This window comes from Barbus barbus, assembly GCF_936440315.1.
Source record: "Barbus barbus genome assembly, chromosome: 19".
In the NCBI taxonomy this organism is placed as follows: domain Eukaryota; kingdom Metazoa; phylum Chordata; class Actinopteri; order Cypriniformes; family Cyprinidae; genus Barbus; species Barbus barbus.
This window is the reverse complement of record NC_136747.1, coordinates 3,186,149-3,210,306: the sequence shown is the minus strand read 5'-3', so window position 1 is coordinate 3,210,306 and position 24,158 is coordinate 3,186,149. Positions and strand designations below refer to the sequence as shown.

The window sequence follows — 24,158 nt, the reverse complement described above, 5'->3', positions numbered from 1 at the left end:
TTAGTTACGTTTTAGGTAATATAATCTACCATCCAAAGGTTTTGAATATAAAAAAAAAATGTTTTGTCTTTTTCTTACCAGGGCTGTATATATTAGATCACTACTACCCAGTATTTTGTTTAAACATGTTATTGGCACCATTGGTCAAGTCAAGTCAAGTCACCTTTATTTATATAATGCTTTTAACAATACAGATTGTGTCAAAGGAACTTTCCAATATCAGAATAGGAAAATAGTGTCAATAATGTAAAATGACAAGATTAAACACAAAATTTTCAGTTAAAGGCATCTCATTATTGAATTCAATGATGTCATCGTCCAGCTCAGTTCAGTTTAAAAAGTATCTGTACAATCAAGTCGACGATATCGCTGGAAAATAAGTGTCCCCAACTAAGCAAGCCAGAGGCGATAGCGGCAAGAAACCAAAACTCCATTGGTAACAGAATGGAGAAAAAAACCTTGGGAGAAACCAGGCTCAGTTGGGGGGCCAGTTCTCAACTGGCCAGACGAAACAGCAGTTCAATTCCAACAACAGATTTTGTAAGGGACTCATTTAGTTCCCGTGGTCTTGTCCCGATGGCTATCTAGGTGACAAGGTCCTCACTGGGGATCTGTCTCTGGGGTTCATCTAGGTGTCCTGATCTCCGCTGACGTTCAGGGCTGTAGAGGTCGTCTCTAGGTGCAGATCCACCATATGATCTGGATACGGACTGGATCGGGTGGCAACGGTGATCTCGGAATAAGAAAGAAACAGACTAATATTAGCGTAGATGCCATTCTTTTTACGATGTAACAAGTACATCGGGTGTTATGGGAAGTGTTTCCGGTTCTCCAAACTCTGACCAAATTAATTCAGCCTAACAATCCTTTAACATATTTGAATATTAGAAGCATATTACTGTGTTATGTGTGAGCCAGGTTAAAGAGATGGGTCTTTAATCTAGATTTAAACTGACAGAGTGTGTCTGCCTCCCGAACAGTGTTAAGGCCTTTCCACACTGAGCGCGAAAAAGCGAAACTAATTTTACACACGATGACGCATGGGAATAAAAGAATAGCTTCCTATGGATGCTTCCACATAGCATCCATGCGCGCACTGAAAATGCTAAAGTTTTTTTTTTCGTCCAGTCCGACAAATCTTTTGAGGTTTGCAAAGCAAAAACACGGGCAGTCCAACAAGATTTGAGCATTACATCACATGACCAGAGCAACTGCTGTTACCCAAAAGGTCGATGTGGTGGTGCTAAAAGCTCAGAAGACTGTATTGAGCACAAGTGTAAAAACGCCAAAGTAGAGGGCTTTTTCCGCGAGAGAGAAGAGTGAATGCTGAGTTCTTTTTATTGTTCGTATTTAAGAACAGACTACTCTCACATGTTCTTTATACAGAATAACATATTAATTCTCCACTGAATCATGTGATCTGACGAGCACCTTCAATTTTCTCCCACAAGCGCGAGTGTTTATAAGTCAAAGCTCGTTCGTCTAGACCTGTCAATCATGTAATCATATCTCTTGCCCTTCTGTATATATAAAAAAGAGAGAAATATTTTTCTACACATGAAATATGAAAGCAAATAGACCTATAATTGTGAAGATATGTTTTCTGTATATGTTTTTATGCAGTTCATGGTATTTATTTTAACAATAAAGGATGGTTATGACACATGGCAAGCGATCAATCCATTATAAAACGTGCAAAGAGTGCATGTCTGCCTATTATAGAATCAAAATCCATTTTAGATCACAATCGGAAGTTATTGCAAGCACTCAATGATGATTTAAAGTGGATTTTGAGCAAAAACGTTAATAATTACATACATTTTCAATGTAGCGTGATGCTAATTGTACCTCTAATTATTTCAGATGTATTCTTATAAGCATGATGGATATTTTGTGTTTCTGATGAAAAAACACAAGTTATTTATCTTAATTGAATACTGTATATTGAGCAGAGGACGATGTAAACCATACGAGATACATACGCTACATGAAGAAAAAAACACATTGCTGGGTGGCGCCCCTAGCGTGCAGGCGTGAATTAGCAGAAGGCGAACATTCGTTTCTCGCTCGGTGTGAAAGCAACATTCGCGGGCGATTCACCTCACTTTTTCGCATCGCGCTCAGTGTGGAAAGGCCTTAATTAATAATTAATTAACATCTGGTCAAGTTCCTATTTATTTTAAACAAGCTGTTGTTCAACCTATTCTTAAGAAAACAAATCTTGATCCTTCTTTGCCCCAAAATTATAGACCTATTTCTAAGCTACCTTTTATGGCCAGGGTCCTGGACAAAGTAGCTTTTAATCAACTTACAGCTGTTTAAGAGTGATATACTATGTTTGACAAATTCCAGGCTGGTTTTCATCATCAGCACTCTACTGAAACTGCTCTTCTTAGAATCTTTAATGCAGGAGAATGTTCTGTTCTAGTATTATTAGATCTCACTGCTACTTTTGATACTGTGGATCACTGTGTTGAGAGGCTCAGACAGTATGTTGGTATCTCAGGAACAGCTTTGAAATGTTTTTTCTCTTACTTATAAGATATATCTTTTTTCAGTTAAATAAGTTAACAATTATGCCTCATCAACAGCATCTCTCTCCTGTGGGGTTCCCCAGGGTTCTGTTTTGGACCCACAGCTTTTTGCTTTGCATTTGTTGCCTCTGGGGAAATTGATAAGTACTTTTCAAGGTATATGCTATCATTGCTATGCAGATGACATTCTACTTTATATCTCTTTTAAGCCCCTTTAAATTATGAAATTATCTCTTCTTTTAAATTGTATAAATACTATAAAAGTCTGGATGGCTAACAATTACCTGTGGTTAAAAAAAAAGTACTTATCTCTGCTCCTGCTGGTGTTTTTCCTAAGGTGATGGAAAGTCTTGGCCCCTTATCACATTCTGTTAAACCTTCCCTCCATAATTTAGGTGTACATATGGGTCAAGCTTTGAGCCTTGATCAATATGTTAAATATCTGGTTCGAAATTGTTTCTATCAGTAGAGAAACATTGCGAAATTGATACCATTTGTGTCAATAGAGGAGATGGAGATGATTATACATGCTTTTATTTCCTCCTGCCTTAATTGTTGTAATTATCTTCTTACGTATCTCAGTAACTCATCCCTGAAACGATTACAAGTGGTCCAAAATGCTGCTGCTAAGCTTTTAACTAAGTCATCAAAGAGATCTCATGTAACACCAATTTTAATTACTTTACATTGGCTACCAGTCAAATTTAGAATTATTATCAATGTTGAAAACAGTTGTGCTGCTTCATATTTTTGTGGAAACTGTGATACTTAACCATTCAAAAGTTTTGGGTAAGAAATTAATACTTTTATTCAGCAAGAATGTATTAAACTGGTGTTTAAAAAGAATGGTTAAAATAAAATAAAAGTAAATTCAAATAAATGCTTTTTTTTTTTTTTTACTTTTCATCAAAGAATCCTAAAAAATATGCCATGGTCTCCACACAAATATTAAACAGCAAAAACAGATATAAAACTAATATTTGAGCAGAAAATCAGCATATTTGAATGATTTATGAAAGATCATGTGACTCTAAAGACTAGAATAATGATGTTGAAAATTCAGCTTTTACATCACAGGAATAAAATGTATTTTACTTACTTTACTTACTTTTGTCATTTAGCAGACACTTTTGTCCAAAGCGACTTACAAATAAGAAAAAGTAACTAAAACTAAAAGTTACAACTCTATTAAACTATATATGTATTTTAAACTATATTTAAAAAGAAATCAGTTCTTGTAAATTGTATTATTTCACTTTTCAACTAGAGAAGTCAACTAGGTGAGTTTATGAGTTCCAGGGTCATTTTATTCACAAGATATGAAGTGAAGTGAAGTAACGTGTGGCCAAGTATGGTGACCCATACTCGGAATCTGTGTTCGGCATTTATCTCATCCAAGTGCACACACACTGCAGAGTACACACACACCATTAACACTCACCCGGAGCATTGGGCAGCCAATGCTGCTGCACCCGGGTAGGAGTTGGAGGTTTGGTGCCTCACTCAAGGGTCTCACCTCAATCATGGTATTGAAGGTGGAGAGAGAGCTGGTTATTCACTCTCCCCACCAACAATTCCTGCCAGACCTGAGACTCGAACCCACGACCTTCTGGTTAAAAGTCCGACTCTCTATCCATTAGGGCACAACTCCCCAGATTCGCAAAAACTGATCCCAGAACTCTAAAAACTGTGAATAGAGTCATTGATCACATTTTTAAAAATTCACTCTTATTTTTTTATTTATTTTTTTAATAAATAAAATATAAGTAAATATAAGTATGCATCCTTTTTATGACCCATGAGCTGAAAAAAAAACATTACCATGCCTATTGCTTATTACTTTCTTAGCAAGTTAATATCCAGCAATATTACTGATTGCAGTCTAATTACAGCCCAATTTAATGTTGTGGACTCTGCTAATGCACTGCGGATGTCACTTGTTCAAGTACATTGACTGCATCCCATTGCTTAGACCCAGGAAGAGGCTGTGTGCTGAGATTGGTCCAAGTGGGAGGTACTGCTGAAACACACTGCCAAATTGAAACAATTTCTTAAGTGATCTCAGCAAGCAAAACACCTGAGAAATAGTGTATTGGAGAACTTCTGACCATATTAGGAGACCAAGCCTAATATATGCATAATCGTTTAAGTGAAAAATGAGCTGAGATTGTGTGATGTATGGTGTGTAATTGGAGTTGTCTTTGGGAAAATTAGGAGCACTGATTGAAGCCAGAGATTAAAACCTCATGCATTTTATTTTATTTTTGTTTTTTTTTTCTTTCTTTTTACTATGAGCTGTGAGAGAACACTGTAAAAAGTTCTCTAAAAAAGTACCTGATTTAACCCATTAAAATTAGCGTTATCAGAATCAGAATCAGAATCAGAATGAGCTTTATTGGCCAAGTATGTTTACACATACAAGGAATTTGTTATAGTGACAGAAGCTCCACAGTGCAACAGAAAGACAGTAACAGGACAGGACACAGGTAATAAAACAAAATAACAAGAAATAGCCAATAACCAATGTACAAAGCAGCAAAAAAAAAAAAAAAAAAAAATACACAATATATAATATATAATATAGGCGACTATGTATGTACAGGTCAAGTATGTGTAAATTAGAAATGAGAAAATAAAAATAAAATAAGTGAGTGTGGTGAATGGATAATGAATTAGTTGTGTGTTCTACGTTTATTTATTGAGTGTTCATGAGATGTATTGACTGAGGGAAGAAACTGTTCCTGTGTCTGGTCGTTCTGGTGCTCAGAGCTCTGTAGCGTCGACCAGATGGTAACAGTTCAAAGAGGTTGTGTGCTGGATCTGAGGGGTCCAGAGTGATTTTACCAGCCCTTTTGCTCACTCTGGATGAGTACAGTTCTTGGAGAGTGGGGAGGGTTGTACCAATGATTCGCTCAGCAGTCCGGACTACCCTCCGTAGTCTTCTGAGGTCAGATTTGGTAGCTGAGCTGAACCAGACAGTTATTGAGGTGCAGAGGATGGATTCAATGATGGCGGAGTAGAACTGTTTCAGTAAGTCCTGTGGCAGGTTGAACTTCCTCAGCTGGCGAAGAAAGTACAACCTCTGCTGGGCCTTCCTGACAATGGAGTCAATGTGAATATCCCACTTCAGGTCCTGAGAGATGGTGGTGCCCAGGAATCTGAATGACTCCACTGCAGTCACAGTGCTGTTCATGATGGTGAGTGGGGGGAGAGCAGGGGGGTTTCTCCTGAAGTCCACGATCATCTCCACAGTTTTGAGCGTGTTAATCTCCAGGTTGTTGAGACTGCACCAGACAGCCAGCTCCTTAACCTCCTGTCTGTAAGCAGACTCGTCACCGTCCTGGATGAGGCCGATCAGTGTGGTGTCGTCTGCGAACTTCAGGAGCTTGACAGAGGGGTCTTTAGATGTGCAGTCGTTGGTGTAGAGGGAGAAGAACAGTGGGGAGAGTACGCAGCCCTGAGGAGCTCCAGTGCTGATGGTTCGAGTGCTGCATGTGAATTTGCCAAGCTTTACTAACTGCTGTCTGTCTGTCCACAAACAGGATCCTCACATAAGTCGCTGGTCTGTCCAGATGCTGCAGGATGAAGTGCAGTCCCATGTTGACTGCATCATCCACAGACCTGCTTGCTCTGTAGGCAAACTGCAGGGGGTCCAGTGATGTCCTTCAGATGAGCCAAAACCAGTCTTTCGAATGATTTCATGGCTACAGACGTTAGGGCCACAGGTCTGTAGTCATTAAGTCCAGTAATTTTGTGTTTATTTGGGACGGGGATGATGGTGGAGCGTTTGAAGCATGAGGGGACTTCACACAGCTCCAGTGATCTGTTGAAGATCTGTGTGAAGATGGGGGCCAGCTGCTCAGCACAGATTTTTAGGCAGGCTGGTGACACACCATCTGGACCAGGTGCTTTCCTTCTTTTGTTTTTCCTGAAGACCTGGCACACATCATATTCGCTGATTTGAATTGTAGGTGTGGGGGAGAGAGGGGTTGCTGGAGGTGTGAATGGTTGTGTGGAGGGGTGTTCTGGGCGGGTGTGGGGTGATCGTTCAAAACGACAAAAGAACTCGTTTAAGTCGTCTGCCAGGTGTTGATTCTCCAGAGTGCTGGGGGGTGGTGTTTTGTAGCTGGTGATGTCCTTCAATCCTAACCACACTGAAGCAGGATCACTGGAAGAGAATTTGTTCCTGAGCTTGTCAGAATAATTCCTCTTTGCCACTCTGATCTCCTTTTCCAGTGTGTATTTGGCCTGTTTGTACAAGACTTTATCCCCCTTTCTGTGAGCATCTTCTTTGGCCTGACGGAGCTTTCTGAGTTTGGCAGTGAACCATGGTTTGTCATTGTTGTAGAATAGATGAGTCCTGGTAGGAATGCACGTCCTCACAGAAACTGATATAAGATGTTACAGTCTCTGTGAGCTCGTCCAGATCATTTGCCGCAGCTTCAAAAACAGTCCAATCAGTCAGGTCGAAACAGGCTTGTAAATCCCGCTCTGTTTCGTTAGACCATCTTTTAACAGATCTTAATACAGGCTTTGCAGACTTAAGTTTCTGCCTGTAGGACGGAATAAGATGAACCAAACAGTGATCAGAGAGTCCTAAAGCTGCTCGTGGAACAGAGTGATATGCGTCCTTTATTGTTGTGTAACAGTGATCCAATATATTACTGTCTCTGGTGGGACATGTGATGTGCTGTCTGTATTTTGGCAGTTCACGGGAGAGATTTGTTTTATTAAAGTCCCCGAGAATGATTAAAACAGAGTCTGGGTGTTGTTGTTCACTCTCTGTGATCAGATCAGCGAGTTTCTGTAAAGCTGTGGTCACGTGCGCTTGCGGTGGAATGTAGACACTCACGAGAATGAATGAGCAGAACTCCCACGGCGAATAGAACGGCTTGCAGTTAATGAAGAGCGTTTCTAGATCTGAGCAGCACATCTTCTTTAACACAGTTACATCTGTACACCACCTCTCATTGATGTAAAAGTATGTCCCGCCGCCGCGCGATTTCCCCGTTGATTCTGTGTCCCGATCTGCTCTGATCAGCTGGTAATTAGGCAGATGAATCGCGCTGTCCGGTATGTCGACATTCAACCAGGTTTCCGTGAAACACAGAGCAGCAGAGTTAGAAAAGTCCTTGTTTGTCCGGGAGAGCAGAAGGAGTTCGTCCGTTTTGTTGGGTAGAGAGCGGAGACTCGACAAATGGATGCTAGGTAACGCCGTTCTAAATCCTCGCTGACGAAGTTTTGCGAGCGCGCCGGCTCGCTTTCCCCGTCTGCGCCTCCTGTAGCGTTTGGCCAGAGCTACGGCTCCACCAACTACAATGTCCAGCAAAACGTCCGAAAAATCAAAAACCGGTAGAAGATTTTGTGGTGTGTTCTGCCGAATGTTCAGCAGATCATCCCTGGTAAAACTGATCTTATTTGAAAAACAAAAAACAGGAAAAACAAACAAAAACAATACGAACACTGAGGAGCAACGCACAATAGCTGCCATCAGCGGCGCCATTTTGTGCATATTGGTATAAATTAATGCAATTAGGTTTACTCAGGGATGTTAAATACTATTTTATACATATATATATATATATATATATATATATGTATGTATATGTAGAGACCAGGCTATCATAGAGGCTTGGGTTTGTGTGAACTGTATTCATTTTATAATATTTCCATTGGGGCTTTATGTAAATCACGTCATTTTGTTTCATCCAGGTAAAGTGCTTCATACTAACTCACAGCTCAAACCGTAATGAAGTTAACCAGCTGTAGAGTCTATTTTCATTCATTTAGAGAGGGTTTAATGAGGTGTTCCCTCACCTTACAGTTCCACTCGCGTGTGTTTTTAGCATTAAGCTATTAATGGCTTCATGGCTGCTACTCTGAGATTGTGTACCTGTCCCTGTCCTCCTCACAGCCAATGTAATCTTTATAATCATAATTGTAATGTCCCATTTGTGCTGTCAGAACCAATCGGGATTGAAGCACTTTACCCATCAAGTGTAATAATCTGCATGATTCTCAGTTTGATTCATTCACCTCAAGGCTCATAGTAGAAGTATTCATATGTGACCAGTGTGCATTTATTCTCAGCCATTAAGCGTTGTAGACATTATTTGCCTGAGACTAAATCATTTCTGCTTCCAGTGCTTTTCTCTGCATCGGTCTACTCGAGTTTGTTAGTTTACATACATTTTACATAATCTGAAAATGTTAATAGTTTAAAAAGAGAGGCCATAAAATAGTTTTATTTTACTTTTATAGTATTTAATACTGTCTTAAGCTATTTCACTCAAAAGATGCACAAGACGCACAAATAATAATAGTAATATAATAAGATAATCAAAATAATCAATTTCACACTATTAACTTGCTTATTAGCATGCATATTACTAGCATATTGGCTTATTATTAGCATAAGCACATATTAATACCTTATTCTGCATGACCATATTTTAGATTTACAACTTTATAAGCTTTACCTTACTAATTATTAATAAGCAACAAATTAGGAGTTTACTGAGGCAAAAATAGCATTTTCTTAAATTACTAAAACTAAGACTAAAATAAAATAAATTGAAGCCAAGTAGAATAATAATAATAATTAATAATAATAATAATAATGACAAAAACACATTGAAAAATTACTAAAATGTAAGCAAAAAAACAAATATATATATGTATATATATATATATATGTATATATATATATATATATATATATATATATATATATATATATATATATATTAGGGATGCACAATATTAGATTTTTGTCGATATCAGATAAGCCAATATTTTTCAACTCATTTTTGCCGATACCGATGCCGATATATTTCCTTTTGTTTGGAAACAACACCAAGTCTCTCCTGTGCAGAAATTATAAGCAAAATATTTTTTAGAATTAAATAAACAATAGTGAAGTTTTTTTGACAGCACATTGAAGCTTTGAAAATAACTATAAACTAAATATCAAATCGCTGCATTTTTTTCACCCACAAAGATGCAGTGTTAGAGCCCGACTTCTTTTACGTCCCTAGGGCCATTTACTAATTCAAAGTATACACTATACTTTCGGTTCTTTTTGTGAATTCAAGCGCTCCTGTTCAAGACAAGACGGCAAGAAAGCACATCATTGTTTTCTTTATTTTTATTAAAAATGTTTTGTTGATATTGTGAGTGCACACAAATAAAAGTAGACCCTTTACAGTTCCGAATGATGTATTACTCTTACCTTTATGAGCAAAAATTAAGGTGTAGGCCTATTTTACGTTGTTTCCACTGAAAAAAAAAATGCAATTGATTGCGCTGGTGCCTCCATGTCCTGCGCTTTAGCTTCCACTCTCCGCACAAACTATTGGATACAGCGCACATTTATCTAGGTTTAACGTTTAAACATTGTTATATGCTTGAACTGTTTTAGTATATCTATAGATTTTATTTTAGGCAAGTCATGATGATACTCTACTCTCTTTTATGAGATGTTGGGGGAGGGGGGAAATAGGCCAAATATATTGGACAGAAAAATAATCGGCATCATATATTGGCCATCGATCGCTATAAAAACCCTTATCGGATCGACCTCTAATGCTGACAATTAAATGAACTGTTTTGCCACTTATGAACTTGTTATTAATGTATTTTGAATGCAAAAGGCACTTTATTTAAAAAATAAATAAATAATGTTGATTTATGCATGTTATGTCTGTTTATTAAAAACAAGTTTTGTAATAACCAATTGTTCCAGTCCAGACCTTTGGCACTGATGAAAATTCAGATTAGGACCTTTGAATGTAGACTTTGGGAACCCCTGGTCTGAAGCAAGAGAGTTATAAAAATTAAGAAAATTTTTTAGAGCTTATGGTTTGTTTTAAAAATAAAAATATTACACATTGATGAATAAATCAGTATATATACAATTATTTAATTTAATTTTTGTGATTTTTTTTCATGTAAGCTATAGCTTCTAACCTTTAAATCAAAATATACACAATTTTGACACCAATTACTGCTTTATTTAATCAGAAACAATCTAAATGTTATTTGTGTAGGCTATTTTACTTTTAATCTAATTAGAAGTAGGCCAACAGCGCCCCCTACAGATTAAAACTCCTTACCAAGCGGGCATTAGGACCCCGGGGAGGTTGCCGCTGCACGTGCTTTTACTGTTTACTCTAGTCTGTCACACACTGAAGGCCTCATTCTGTGCATGCTTTCACAGATTAAATACAGCCATACAAAACAGTGAAACTAATCATCAGACAAAACTTTGCTTCAAGAATGAGCCACACTGTTGACATGATCTAATCACTAGCACACCCTGAGCACATGTGAGTTAACATATTCCTCTTATCAGCGAGACATATTGGCAAAAAAATTTCATATCAGGCAGATGTGATATTTACATTTAAAGCCATTATCGGCCGATTCCGATATCAGTCCGATAATATTGTGCATCCCTAATATCCAAATCCAAATCCAAATTTTATTTGTCACATACATATACATACATAGTACGACATGTAGTGAAATGTATTGTACGACTGTCCAACAAATTGTCCAACAAAATTAAGAAAACCAAGTTTACAAAAATACAATAGAATAGGGTACAGTAAACATATATATAGAAATAAACTAGCAATAAAATAAAATAGAATAGAATAAAAATAGAATATGACGAATAAAAATAGAATATGATTCTGCATAGATTCTATAAAAAAGTAAAGTGTATGTCAGTGATAAAGTGTCCGTGTGCTGTGCAGTGCAGTAAAGTGTATAAGTGAGTAAAGGAATACTAAAGACAAATGGTATGTAAATCCCACTCATTTATCCTTACGTAACCTTCTACAACTGAGACTGACATTAGTGCAGATTGTATTTGAAAGTGTGCAAAGTGGAAGTGTGGGGTGATGTGCTTAGAGTGGAGAGTGGTTAAGACTCCGAATGGCCTGCGGGAAGAAGCTCCTCCTCATTCTCTCTGTGTTCGCCTTCATGGAGCGGAAGCGACTCCCTGAACGCAGCAGAGAAAAGAGTCCATTGTTGGGATGGCTGAGGTCCTTCACTATCTTCCTGGCCCTGGTCAGGCACCGCTTGCTGTAGATGTCCTGCAGGTCAGGGAGCTCGGTGTGGATGGTACGTTCCGCTGAACGCACCACCCTCTGGAGGGCTCGTCTGTCCTGCATAGTGCAGTTCCCGAACCAGGAAGTGATGCTGCCCGTCAGGACGCTCTCGATGGTGCAGGTGTAAAAAGTCTTAAGCACCCGAGAGGGAAGTCTAAAGTCCCTTAAGCGTCTCAGATGGTACAGACGCTGCCTGGCCTTCTTCACCAGGGTGCTGGTATGACAGGACCAAGTCAAGTCCTGCGTGATGTGAACACCCAGGTATCTGAAGCTGTCCACTCTCTCCACTGGAGTCCCGCTGATCGTGGTCGGCTGGTATGACCGCTCCTGCTTCGTACTGAAGTCCACTATCAGCTCCTTAGTTTTGCTGATGTTCAGGTGTAGACTATTCACCTGGCACCAACTCTCCAGGTTCTTAATCTCCTGTATGTATCTCTCTGACCAGTCTCTCAAAGCACTTCATCACCACTGATGTGAGGGCTACAGGGCGATAGTCGTTGAGGCAGGTGGGCTGGGGTTTCTTGGGGACAGGAACAATGGTGGACTGCTTAAAGCATGAGGGGACTGTGGACTGTTCCAGGGAGAGGTTGAAGATCTCGGTGAACACCGGTGCTAGCTGGTCAGCGCAGGCCTTCAGAACCCGACCTGTGATGCCATCTGGTCCTGCTGCCTTCCTGATGTTCACTCTCCTGAATGCCCTCCTCACGTCATGCTCCGTGATGGTGAACACGTTGTCCTCACTGGCTTTCTCAGCGTGCATGCATATATATATATATATATATATATATATATATATATACACACACACTTCAAAGTAATAAATACTATAATCATAAATGAATAATACTAAAACAACAAGGATAAGAATAAGAAGAATAAACACTTAATCAACAACTGTATCAATGTTTTGTGATAGCTGAGAATGTATGCAGTAGCCGTGATGTCAAAACCATAAAAAAAATGTCAAATTATGGGTTGCATTTATGAGTAGCACAAAGTCTGTGGTATATGTAAATTGACAACATTGAACTCTAAAATGTAGATTACACACAACCATACTGTAAACCATACGGTATGAACGTTTGTGCTGTGAGTTAGTGAGTTGTGCATTGCACAACAAAATATTATCAACAATAGTATCATCAAGTTATGTTTACCATAGGCCTTATTTTACTCGTGAATTAAATCGGACTTCTGGGTTTTCCCGTGATTGTCTTGAGCAGTTAAACTGCCCGTTGCTATGCAAAAAACAAAAAAAAAACAAAAAAAAAACTTATTCAAGGCAGTAATCTGTCATCATGTTCTCTGTTTTAGTGGCTGAAGAAGAATTTTATTCTCCTTCAAGAGATTTTACGCTTCCATTTTTTTTCTCTGTCGGTTATTTTTGCCTCTAGCAATTGCCTGCATAGTTTTACTTCATCATCCTCTCATTGTCTCACTTGTTATATCATTGTACATCCTTTGAGTGCATTCAGTCACCCTTTAATCCCTTGTCTTTTCTCTGTGTCTGACTCCTGTCTCTTCAGACTCTGAACTCTGTGACTCCTCACCTGGATGTGGAGGAGTGCAGCGTCTCTCTGCTGCCCCGTAATCGTGAGAAGAACCGGAGCATGGATGTGCTGCCTCCTGACCGCGCGCTGGCATTCCTCGTCTCCACCGAGGGCGACGGCAACAACTACATAAACGCTGCACTGATGGACAGCTTCCTGCAGCCGGCTGCATTCGTGGTAACCCCTCACCCCCTGCCCACCACCACCGCGGACTTCTGGAGACTGGTGTTTGACTACGGCTGTACCTCCATTGTCATGCTCAACCAGCTCAACCAGTCCAACTCAGCCTGGGTAAGAGAGCCAAATTAACAACTCGCAATATTTACAATGCCACCTCTTGTGGCAGTCAGACAAAAGACCACGAACCGTATTCGTGACACATACATACACACACACACACACACACATATATATATAAACACATATGGCATTTTTGTTCAAACTAAAAATGTGAAGCAAACTGGAGGTGTGTCTCATACATCTGCAACTGTTTGATTAACTTGTAATCATGTAATCAGACTGTTCTGATCTTCTTGCAGCAGCTACTACGTGTGTGTGTGTGTGTGTTTGTGTGTGTGTGTGTGTTTGTATATATATATATATATATATATATATAAAGCTGGCTGCTATTTTGGACTGTGCCTCCTTTACATGAAATCTGCAGTCAAATGACCCGAACAAACATATCATCGTTTAGTGGAACTACAAAAATGAAGCATGTTTTCAAACAATCTTTGCAATCTTTTGCATCCCTTTTACATGTGATGCTTCCCCCAACTCAAACAAACACAGCTCTTAAGGGTCTATAAAGATGAAGGCATGTCTCAACAGGTGAACATAGACTACTTAAAAAAAAAGGTACAACATATTAAGAATATTTTTATTTTGAGTTTAGCTTAATTGTCAAAAAGAAACTCCACAAGCTCGTATCGATTAAAACCCAAACATTTTGTGCATCTTGTAAAACCACTGCCAGTGTAACGGAATAGAAATGTGTTTTTCAACATCAGATTAGCTGAACAAAAGTATGCAAATACATAGTAGCATTGGTTGACAGACAGGAAGAACATCCAGTCAATGCATTCAATTTGAAAGAACACTGTTCCTCAATTAGTTTTTTCTTTTTTCTATAATGGTCACAAAATAAAAGGTGGCACAAACATTATCACAAACACTATTGCAATGACAAAAATTTTAGATTGGTTTACTCAGTGCTGCTTAACATTAAATGTTCGTAAAAGTGCTTGTATATATTTAAAAATTAAAAAGAAAGAGGAGGTCCAACCAGCTATATTAGTTAATGATGAAAAATTACTAATTGTACCAGATTTTAAGTATCTTGGAGATATTTTAGATTCTCATTTAACATTTGAAAAGCATGTTCGAAAAATAGTTTGTGCAGTGTCACCTCAACTTAGAAAATTTAAATTTATACAGAGTCAACTTTCAACAGAAGCCTCAATAGTTTTTTGGGAATTCTTTGATCTTTTCTCATTTCTCTTATTGTATTACTTCATGGTCGCAAGCAGGGAAATCTACTCTTAGACCTTTATATACTTTGTATAAACGTGCTCTAAAAGTATTCAATAGGAAACCTTGCAGGTATCATCATTGTTTGATTATTGATAAGTATTTTTTTTTTTTACTTTTGACAATTTTATTGTGTTTTATAATTGTTGTCTAATGTACTTGCACCTTCACCCTTGAAGGAATTAGTTTTTTCTTGTACTGAAAATATAAGACAAACTAGAGCTTCGTCTAGAGGTGATTGTGCAGTGAATTTTAGAGCAACTGATTTTGGTCGTTCAGCTTTCTCTGTAAGGGCTGTTAATAACTGGAATAATTTACCAGTTAACATAAGACAGTGTTCTACCTTAGCACAATTTAAGCTACATTTGAAATCATGGTTAAAAACGAGTCAGGTGAGTGACCATTGATTATTTCTGTATTTTGAATGAAACTTTGAGTTGTAAAATTTGTATAATTGTTTGTATGATGATGCTTTGTATTATTCATAGGGGATATTTTGTAGAAATTTGGATTGTAGTTTCTATGTGAGGGATCATATTTTTTATCTGTCAAATTTTGGAGGGATTTTACTGTAAATGGTATTATACTGATGTTTTTTTGTTACATCATTTGTTTTGTATTTTCCTGCCCAGGGACAGCAGATGAAATTGAGCTCTGTAGCTAATTCTGGGGCAGTTTTCTGACTGTCTATTGTCCCTGTCAAATAATTAATTAAATAAATAAAAACACTATAGAGATGCGTCCTTAGAGTCACACAGAATAGCCTATAGATTAACATGGCAGAGGCCTACACCAGTTTGTTTTGATGTCTTTAAGGGTTTTTTAAGCTATTTTTTGGTATTTTTGGTAGGTCAGACAACACCCCCCCACACACACACACCCTCGGAGCCCATAATTGTCTCCCTGGGTGAACAACAAACACACAACGTGCCTTTCATTTGAGACTCCCAACATTGATAATGTGTTTGTCTTGTCTAAATTGGCAATGGAAAGGACAAACTCACCGAGATACCAACCTACCTGTGATTTTCGTTCCTCTCCCCCCTGCAGGCAAGCACTGTGACCCGTTCTCCATGATAAAACATCTCTGGTGCACATTATTCCACTGAATGCAAAATTAGAGTGTGTCATCTTTAAGACTCACCTTATAATACCTGTGTGTGTGTGTTTGCACGAGTGAAGTGATCTGCACAAGATTATTTTATAGTTATTTCAGTTTCCTGTCTTCCATCTGATGTGTTTGAATGTTTTTCCTGACATTATCACACTCTGTTAGTCATCTAACTTTCTAGAAATATCTCTCTGTTTTCCTTCTGCTACAGTCACCCTTTTCTGTCTGAGTGTGTTCGGATGAATATTTATCTTCTTCGGCACGGTGTCACTCTGTTAATACGCATCACAGTGACATGGATTTATCAATTTCTATCTCATCTGTATCAACATCTCTGTATCTCTCATTGGAAATACATGGCTGAAGCTGTTTCACGCCTGCTCGTTTCAAATAACACTGCGCTGGATTAGATCTGTCTGCAACTGGCGTGAGCGAAAATTAATTGACACATTGAGCAAATGGTAATCTGGCGGAAGATTGGACTAGAAAATGCAGGCGATTTGGTGAAATGAGCAAGGATTATTTATCTTGGTGGGCCGCAATTGGATTTTCATTGCTGATTATCTTATCTCTGGCATTTTCTTGACTCCATTATCCTTTCACTGTCTATCTTCACCCTTCGCCTAATCGCAAGATGCCCATTTTCTCTGTCTGCTATCTGTTAATGTAGTTTTTTTTTTTTTTTTTGCGCAGACATTGACTGTAATATGTATCTTCTATGATAATGTAGGTCATAATGTTAGGTGGAAAAAAAAAAATTGTATAGGTGGTATTTCCAAGATCATAATGAGGGAAAATTAATGAGTGAGTGAGTGAGTGAGTGAGTGAGTGAGTGAGTGAATGATGTAAATAAAAGCTGTTTTGTTTTAAAATGATATTAGGCTAATGGGTACAAATTTATACTTTACAATACAGTTCCATTAGTTGGCATTAATTAACTTCAGTAGTTGACATAAACAATGAAATATACTACCTTTGTACTAAATACTGTAAACATGCATTGCTGATTGTAAATTATTGTTAGTTAATGCATTGACTACATTAGATTAATGCATATTAAATGCATTAATCTGGGACCTTATTGTAAAGTGTTACAGGCATGCAGGGCCCAAATAAATAAATACACACATATACATACATACATAAAAAAGGCATAAAATAAATTATATCATAGAGAGTACAAATATGGAATTTTTTATCTTTTTTTTTTCCTGACACAATGAGATTAAATCGCGTTGTCAAATATGATATATATGATACACAATATGATATACAAAAACATCAATATTAATGATAATAATAAAAAATAGGTATGTTTTAAATGTTATTATATTATTTACCAGTAAAAAAAAAAAAAAGTTGTTGGTTGGTTGGTTTTTAGTTGTGTTTGTTTGTAAACCAAATTAAAACTAACATGAATTCAAAAATAAAATAAAATAAAATAAAAAATGGCACTTCAAACTAGATTTTTGAAAATCATCGTGGACATAATTGTTGGTCACAGTTATGTAAATAGTTGGTCACTGACCCGTTGTTAAACAAAACGTGATGTATTCTGTGTACAGGAGTGGATTAAAATAGCAATTTGCATGTGTAATTTATTCTTCTCTCTCTCAGCCCTGTCTGCAGTACTGGCCTGAAACGGGCATGCAGCAGTTTGGACCCATGACGGTGGAGTTGCTCTCCAGATCCACGGATGACAATGTCGTCACTCGCCTATTCAGGGTGACCAACATCACACGGGTGAGTCTATAGGGCCAAAGAAGTCATCTTCAGATGTATGTTATCCCCTGTATGTGCCTTCCAATCTCGCCCAGTGTTAGCACTGACATTTATTACAGTACCTCATTAAAATCAGACGTCATTAGATGAATGACCCATCTTATAACGTCCAGCATTTTTTATAAGTTTGGAGATTGTCTGAGTTCAGGGCCATTCCGGAAAGGTTAATTAACTGAGGCTAATGGCTAAATGATCTTTTCAGAGACTTTTAGAAAATGAATTCAGTATTAAATTAAAGCAAAGGTATGAAAGTGTGGTCAGTCATTAAAAGTCTCCATTTCACAAACTAGCGCTTGTGGCACTGCTCTGTTGGAATTCGAGCTGTTTATTTCTCACTTTATGTGCGTGTGTGAGAGAGATAAAGTTGTTCGTATTGTGTCAGTCTCTCTCAGTGTGGTCTGTGCTTCTGATATTGACTTGTCTGAATAAAAAGGCACTTTCTCACACCTCTAGCTGACCTTAGTCCTCCCTGATGGCTTCATTGTCAACATCCTGTCTCTTTGAAATCTTGTCCCAAGTGTTGCACCTCTCATTGCTAGCCCCCTTTAGCACTCCTGTCAGCCAGGCTGTCAACCTTTAGCCGCGTTCCCATCCGTGCCTGTGTCAGTTTGGCTAGCCCCTGTCAGTCCCCACGTCCCCTCTGTCTCTTTGAGACTCTGCAAGCCAGGCAAACACTCCATGTCATTGTCAGAAATTGTCCCTTAATGCCTCTTCACAGGACCCCAGAGAGAACCACCCATGTTGGAACGATGAGTCTCGCTTCCCCAAAAAGGTACAAGGTGTAGAGTGTTATTGATAGATAATGTTGCTAAATGACGCCATCCCTAGATAAAGAAAAAATAGACAGCCCCAAGACAGAACAATGCTTTTATGGTTTGTTACAGAGTAATTTAGATGCTAATTAATGCTCAGAGGATCCAGCTGAATATTGTATGCTGTTTTGAGTGTTTGACGTACAGTAGATATTCCATGACTAGGATGCAAAACAGTTCCTAAAGAAATGAGTGAAAGGAGGTGCTTAAGCTTCAATTTCAACTGGAGGAAAAAAAAAAAAGTGCACGTGCATTTCTGTGAAATTATATTGCAATGCTTCTTGCACATTTTGTGATGCTTTCAAAGTGAAATGGTGCCATTGTATGTAAAACTGATGAAAGTGAATTTGGACATTTTAAAATGAAGTGTGTTTAGAGTGGCACTAAAAGCACCACATACTTCCTACGCTAAACCTGACCTAAGTCCTAAAGCTCTTTTATCGTGACTTGTACCCAATTGCAATGCTCTACCGGGTGGGCTACCAATCCAGTTTACAATGTTAGTAAAGCCACACATATAGAGTTGGTTGTGTGCAAACATCAAAATACAGGGACCCACTTTATATTAAGTGTCTTTAACTGCTATTTGATACAATGCAATCAATATGTGCATACATGTTTGTACATAGCACTTACATTTAAAAACACCTTCATGTACATGTATTTACACTGTTGACCTATCCCTTACACCTTAACCCACCCTTAAACTTACCCATACCACCAAACCTGTCCCTAACCTTATATTCCCCACCTCAGTAGCAGTAAATGTGTTTTGCAATTCAATATGAACACAATAAGTACATTGCACAAAACAATATATGTCATCAAGTACATAGTAGTTAAAGACACCTAATATAAAGTGGGACGGGTAGCACTTTATTTTACTGTTCCACATGTACTCCTTATAGTAATTACTATTACTGGGTAATAATTAGGTACTAACCCTACCCCTAAACCTAATCTTAACCCATGTATTTACCGTGTAATACCCAGTACTTTCTTAGGTAAGTGCACTGTAAGATCGTGCACATACTGTAAAATAAAATGCAACCGTGGGACCCATATTAGTTTACAAATCATGCACTATGGTAAAAGTGTTTTTAGGTTATATTGTGCAAGGAACCATGCTACAATTTTTAATTAATCACTAATCCACCCTGTAATAATAATTTGTGTAAAAAGTAAATGCTGGTGTTTTACTGCCTCTAGTGTTTATTTCATCTGTAAATAGGGATACATTATATGGCTAGGTACATTTTTGGGGTTTCAAAAAACTAGGTAAATGTGTTTTGTCCAGTGAGAAAGAGTTGTTCAGATAATGTTGTTAATTCATTTCAGGAGGTCAAACTAAATATTATATGTGAACTATTTTAGTTTACTTTTATTGTTTGGAGGTTTGCTATTTCTGCAACCCTGTTACCTAGGACTACATATGGGACTTACCTTAAAGGTTGAGTTACAGGGTTGCATATTCGGTCTAAATTAAAGTTACGTGTAGAATGTGACATTTTTAGCAATCATAATTAACAATTATCAGTAATCAAAGAAGAACAATCAATTGATAATGTGGTTAACAAGTTTAAATTGTTGAGTTTAACAAATATAATCGACATTTAAAAAATAATTTAAACAAAAATGATATGATTATTATGATTATTTCCTATCATGCTGTAGAAAGGATTCAAATTAACTTATTTGATAAACATATTTTTCAAATAGTTTTTAAAAGTCATTTCATATAGTTAATAGTTAAAACAAATTGTAGGTACAATAATTTATTAAATATAATGTTTTTGTATTTTATTATTATTGCAATAGGATACCAAAGTGCCCCCTATCTGTAGAAAACAGCTGCACAATTATTTGTCCCGCTGCTGTACTTCTCTTTTATTCTTATGAATGTTTTCTCTTTCCTCTGCTCTTGTTCTCTCTGTCTTTATCATTCAGTTGCAGGAAGGTCATCTGGTAGTGCGACATTTCCAGTTCCTGCGCTGGTCGGCTTATCGTGAAATCCCAGACTCTAAGAAGGCCTTTCTCAACCTTCTGGCACAAGTGCAGAAGTGGCAGAGGGAGTGCGGCGACGGTCGCACTGTAGTGCACTGCCTGTAAGTTTCACACGGCTCCGCTTCCAAATGCTAATTGGAGAGCAATTACACTTCATTGTGCTGATTATACAACCCAAGTCTCTTTTGCTCCTGGCCACCCAACAGTGAAAATCTGCTTAAAGCGCTTAATCTCTGGCCGCTTTATCATGTCTTCATTTTCCTCAGTATTAGACTTCTTAGCGCTCTGGCCTCAGGATTCGTACCTGCCACCTGCACTTGCCTGTAGTTTAATACATCTATCCACTATTAATGAGAGCGTGGCACAGGCGCAGTGTATAGCGCTTCAAAGCATCTGTGCTGGGGTGCCCTTCCTCTATCAGTAGCCCAAGGGAAATGATCTTAGCTCAGTAGGTTGTGACATTTTTATTGCATGACTTTTCCCCAGAGCACATTGGTACTTTCCATTCCTTCATGCTCAGAAGTATTGCAGATTTCTGTGGTGGCACAAATATACCTCTTTCACAGCTATCCCCTCCAGACATCTCTAATACAATAATCCACACAAGCTCTGAAAATGTGCTGCTCAGATCCCATTCCTTCATGTGTTACAAGCCGGTACTTTTCTTGAAGATGCTAATGAAACAACGTATTGATGTCTTTAAGGAATGGCGGTGGACGCAGTGGCACTTTCTGCGCTTGCACCATGATAATGGAGATGGTGCACCATCACAACATGGTGGACGTGTTCTACGCCGTCAAGACTCTCCGCAACTCCAAGCCCAACATGGTGGAGTCTATGGTTAGTGTGCTTACTTTTGTCAGTAACTAATCAGTTGAGTTAGGTTAGGCACTATTGCTAACCTTAGGCACTACTAGACTTCACTATTGCTATTGAAGGCTGTAGCCATGTCTTAAACATTGGAGGGAAAATGTAAACTTTTGAATGGGGTCATTTTTATAAATTCAGTTAGTATTTTGTGGAGTACATGAAAACATATGTTATGTGAAATAGCTTATTCAGGACAGTACTAAATAAAAATGCATGCAATTTTCATGATCCCTCTTATTTTGTTTAAATTATTAACATTTTGCACATTCTGCAAGGGGTATGAAAACTTTTGAGCACAACTGTATACCTGAAATCACACTTGAAAAGAGGTGGTTTTGTTTTGGCAAATGATGCAATGGACAAAGCAATTCTGTTTGGGATTTACCATTTACCTATTGGTAAATATTTGTCCTTGCAATGATTTGATTACAGTTCCTTACCTTATGATTAAGATGCATAGTGAAATCTGTAACTCGTAATTATGAATAAAATAAAATGCTAGGACAAAAAAATGAACTGGAGAGACAGTTTGTACTACAGGCAAATATTGACACAGTCTTGAAAATTGAATTTGAATACTAAATTGGCAATGTACATTTAGTATTGATTGAGTAAAAATTAAATTAAATAAAATATATATTTTTTTTTAAATAATAATAATTAAATTAAATAAAATTAAAAATAAAACAAAATAGGGGATGCTAAGCAAGCTTGCACAAATAACACATATAGACATTAGATCAAGTGTTAAGTATGCATAGACTTTCAAATCTGAAATATAATATTAACTGTATTGATATTAAAGATCATTAAAGTATGTCATGTAAATATATATTTCAGTCTTTCTGGTTCAAAGTTTCACTTTAATTCATTGTGTTGCTTGCCATTTATTTTGTATGCATTTGTGAAATTTACTAGAAATTTTTAGTAAATTCTAAACTCTTGTTTTTCTGTGTATATTTCTAAATTTATATTCCCACATTTACATGATTTGAAGTTAGTAGGAACACAACAACAGTTAACTTAGGTTTTTCATAACAGATGTGCACAATCACGCATAATTATTGCAGAACTTGGATACACATTTCTTTAAAGTGAGCATTTGTTTCCTCAGTCTCTCTGGTTCTGTATCTTTTGTGAGAAATCTGAGATTATAATCATTAAATATAAAATATAATATAATAATATAACATAATAATCCGATTTTTATTACTGGATTAATGATACACAGGCTACTTTTTCTTCAAATATAAAAATCTGGTAGCATTATATGGTGTGAATGTTGCCAGAGAAACTGACGTGGCCTCGCTGTTGTTGGTAGGAGCAGTACAGGTTCTGCTACGAGCTGGCTCTGGAGTACCTGGACTGCCTGGAGGTCAGATAACACGAGAGCTCCAGACCCGATCGACACCGGCTTCAACCTCTTCTGTTTCCTTTCGCCTGGGCCGATCCAGCCCACCTGAATAAGCCTTCTGTCCTCCAGTGAGAATGCAAATCTACATCAAGACTGGAAATGCAAGACTTGGCACATTTTAACCTTCAACCTCTATTGTCCTCTGTGAACTTTCTGTTTTGCCGTTTTCTGCTCCACGACCTTCTGTGCCAGATATTCCTGCCAAACCCATGAGGGAGTCGATGAGATTTCAGCAGCTTTGAGATTACAACATGCGTCTCCGATCACGTGACTGGCTCTCGGCCTTACGCACCAAGCAGGAGGAAAACACGCTGAATTTTAACGAAACCATGTGACGACATGGGTGCTGTTGTGTTTGTACATTACGTGTATTGTTAAACTCTGTACATGGGGCGATCTGCTGTACTGATGCACCTGATTTTACCGGAAAGCATACCTTGAATGTGAGAATGTGATGGCAGATGGAGGTTTTCTTTTCATTGAATTACTTAAAGGTGATGTATATAATTGACGTTAATCTCTTATCCCAGCTTCTCATCATAAGTGTAACACTGTGGCGCTATCAAAACATTGCTCTGCTTGAGCAGCATTGACTCAACCAATGGCATGAGTTTGGGGCGGGACTGTCTTTTTGGCTGACCAGTGAGAAATGAGAGCATGTTCAGGACTGTTTTTTTTGAAAACTGTAAAATCATCTTGCAAATGTTTGGTGATGCTAGTGGTGCACAAAATGACACACTTCACCTTTAAATCTTAAAGCGACACTCTAAAGTGTTTTGACAGGTGAGAAATGCAAAGATGGTTTCTGGGTTTATTTCTTGTTTTTTGTGTATATATAATATCTATTTTGCAAAACAAACAAAATGTTTCTAGATGTTGTCTTTAATGTGTCTTCAATTCATTTTTGTGTTTGTGTTTGGGGGGGAAGAGGATCACTCATGGATCTGCATGCCTGTTTCATGTTTCATTGCAATCCTTCGTGAGCCGTCTGCTTTGGGTGCCGCTGTCCGCTGTCACTGAGCGCAGTCGAACAAAGAAAAAAACGCTACTATATAAAAAAAAATAAAAAAAAATGCTACTATTGGAATACAATGAGGCAGTGGCCAAAAAGTTGCTTTTTATCTTTGTATTTATTGGTTGTGTTTTATTTTCTAAAAAAAAACAAAATTGTAACATGAATGAATAAAACATTCCAATGTTGCTTTAATCTCATTGTCATTATTGTTGTTCATTTTGTATCACATTTGTTTTCCAAATATAAATACGCATAGGAAATAAAACGTTATTTGCGCAAATATTCTCATAGCGTCGCAAAACTGAAGTTGAGTCGCTGATATCACGTGGACTGTTTTACCGATGTATTTACTACATTTCTGGACCTGGGGACATTTCAGTTGCGTTGCTGTCTATGGGAGGGTCTGAGAGCTCTCCGATT

At 37.8% G+C, this 24,158-nt stretch overlaps 1 protein-coding gene across 1 annotated transcript in view; it reads left to right on the top strand.

The window, feature by feature from the left end:
- Positions 1 to 23,777, top strand: part of LOC306885840 (receptor-type tyrosine-protein phosphatase U-like) — a gene marked incomplete at its 5' end in the record, with an annotated part of 272,816 nt that extends 249,039 nt beyond the window's left edge. The window contains 6 exons of the mRNA XM_079442620.1: positions 13,177 to 13,491; positions 17,459 to 17,584; positions 18,342 to 18,395; positions 20,383 to 20,540; positions 21,144 to 21,279; positions 22,631 to 23,777. Coding sequence (XP_079298746.1) covers positions 13,177 to 13,491; positions 17,459 to 17,584; positions 18,342 to 18,395; positions 20,383 to 20,540; positions 21,144 to 21,279; positions 22,631 to 22,693 — 852 coding nt within the window. The 3' untranslated portion in view covers positions 22,694 to 23,777. The remainder of the gene's footprint in view (positions 1 to 13,176; positions 13,492 to 17,458; positions 17,585 to 18,341; positions 18,396 to 20,382; positions 20,541 to 21,143; positions 21,280 to 22,630) is intronic.
- Between the last annotated feature and the right edge of the window lie 381 nt (positions 23,778 to 24,158).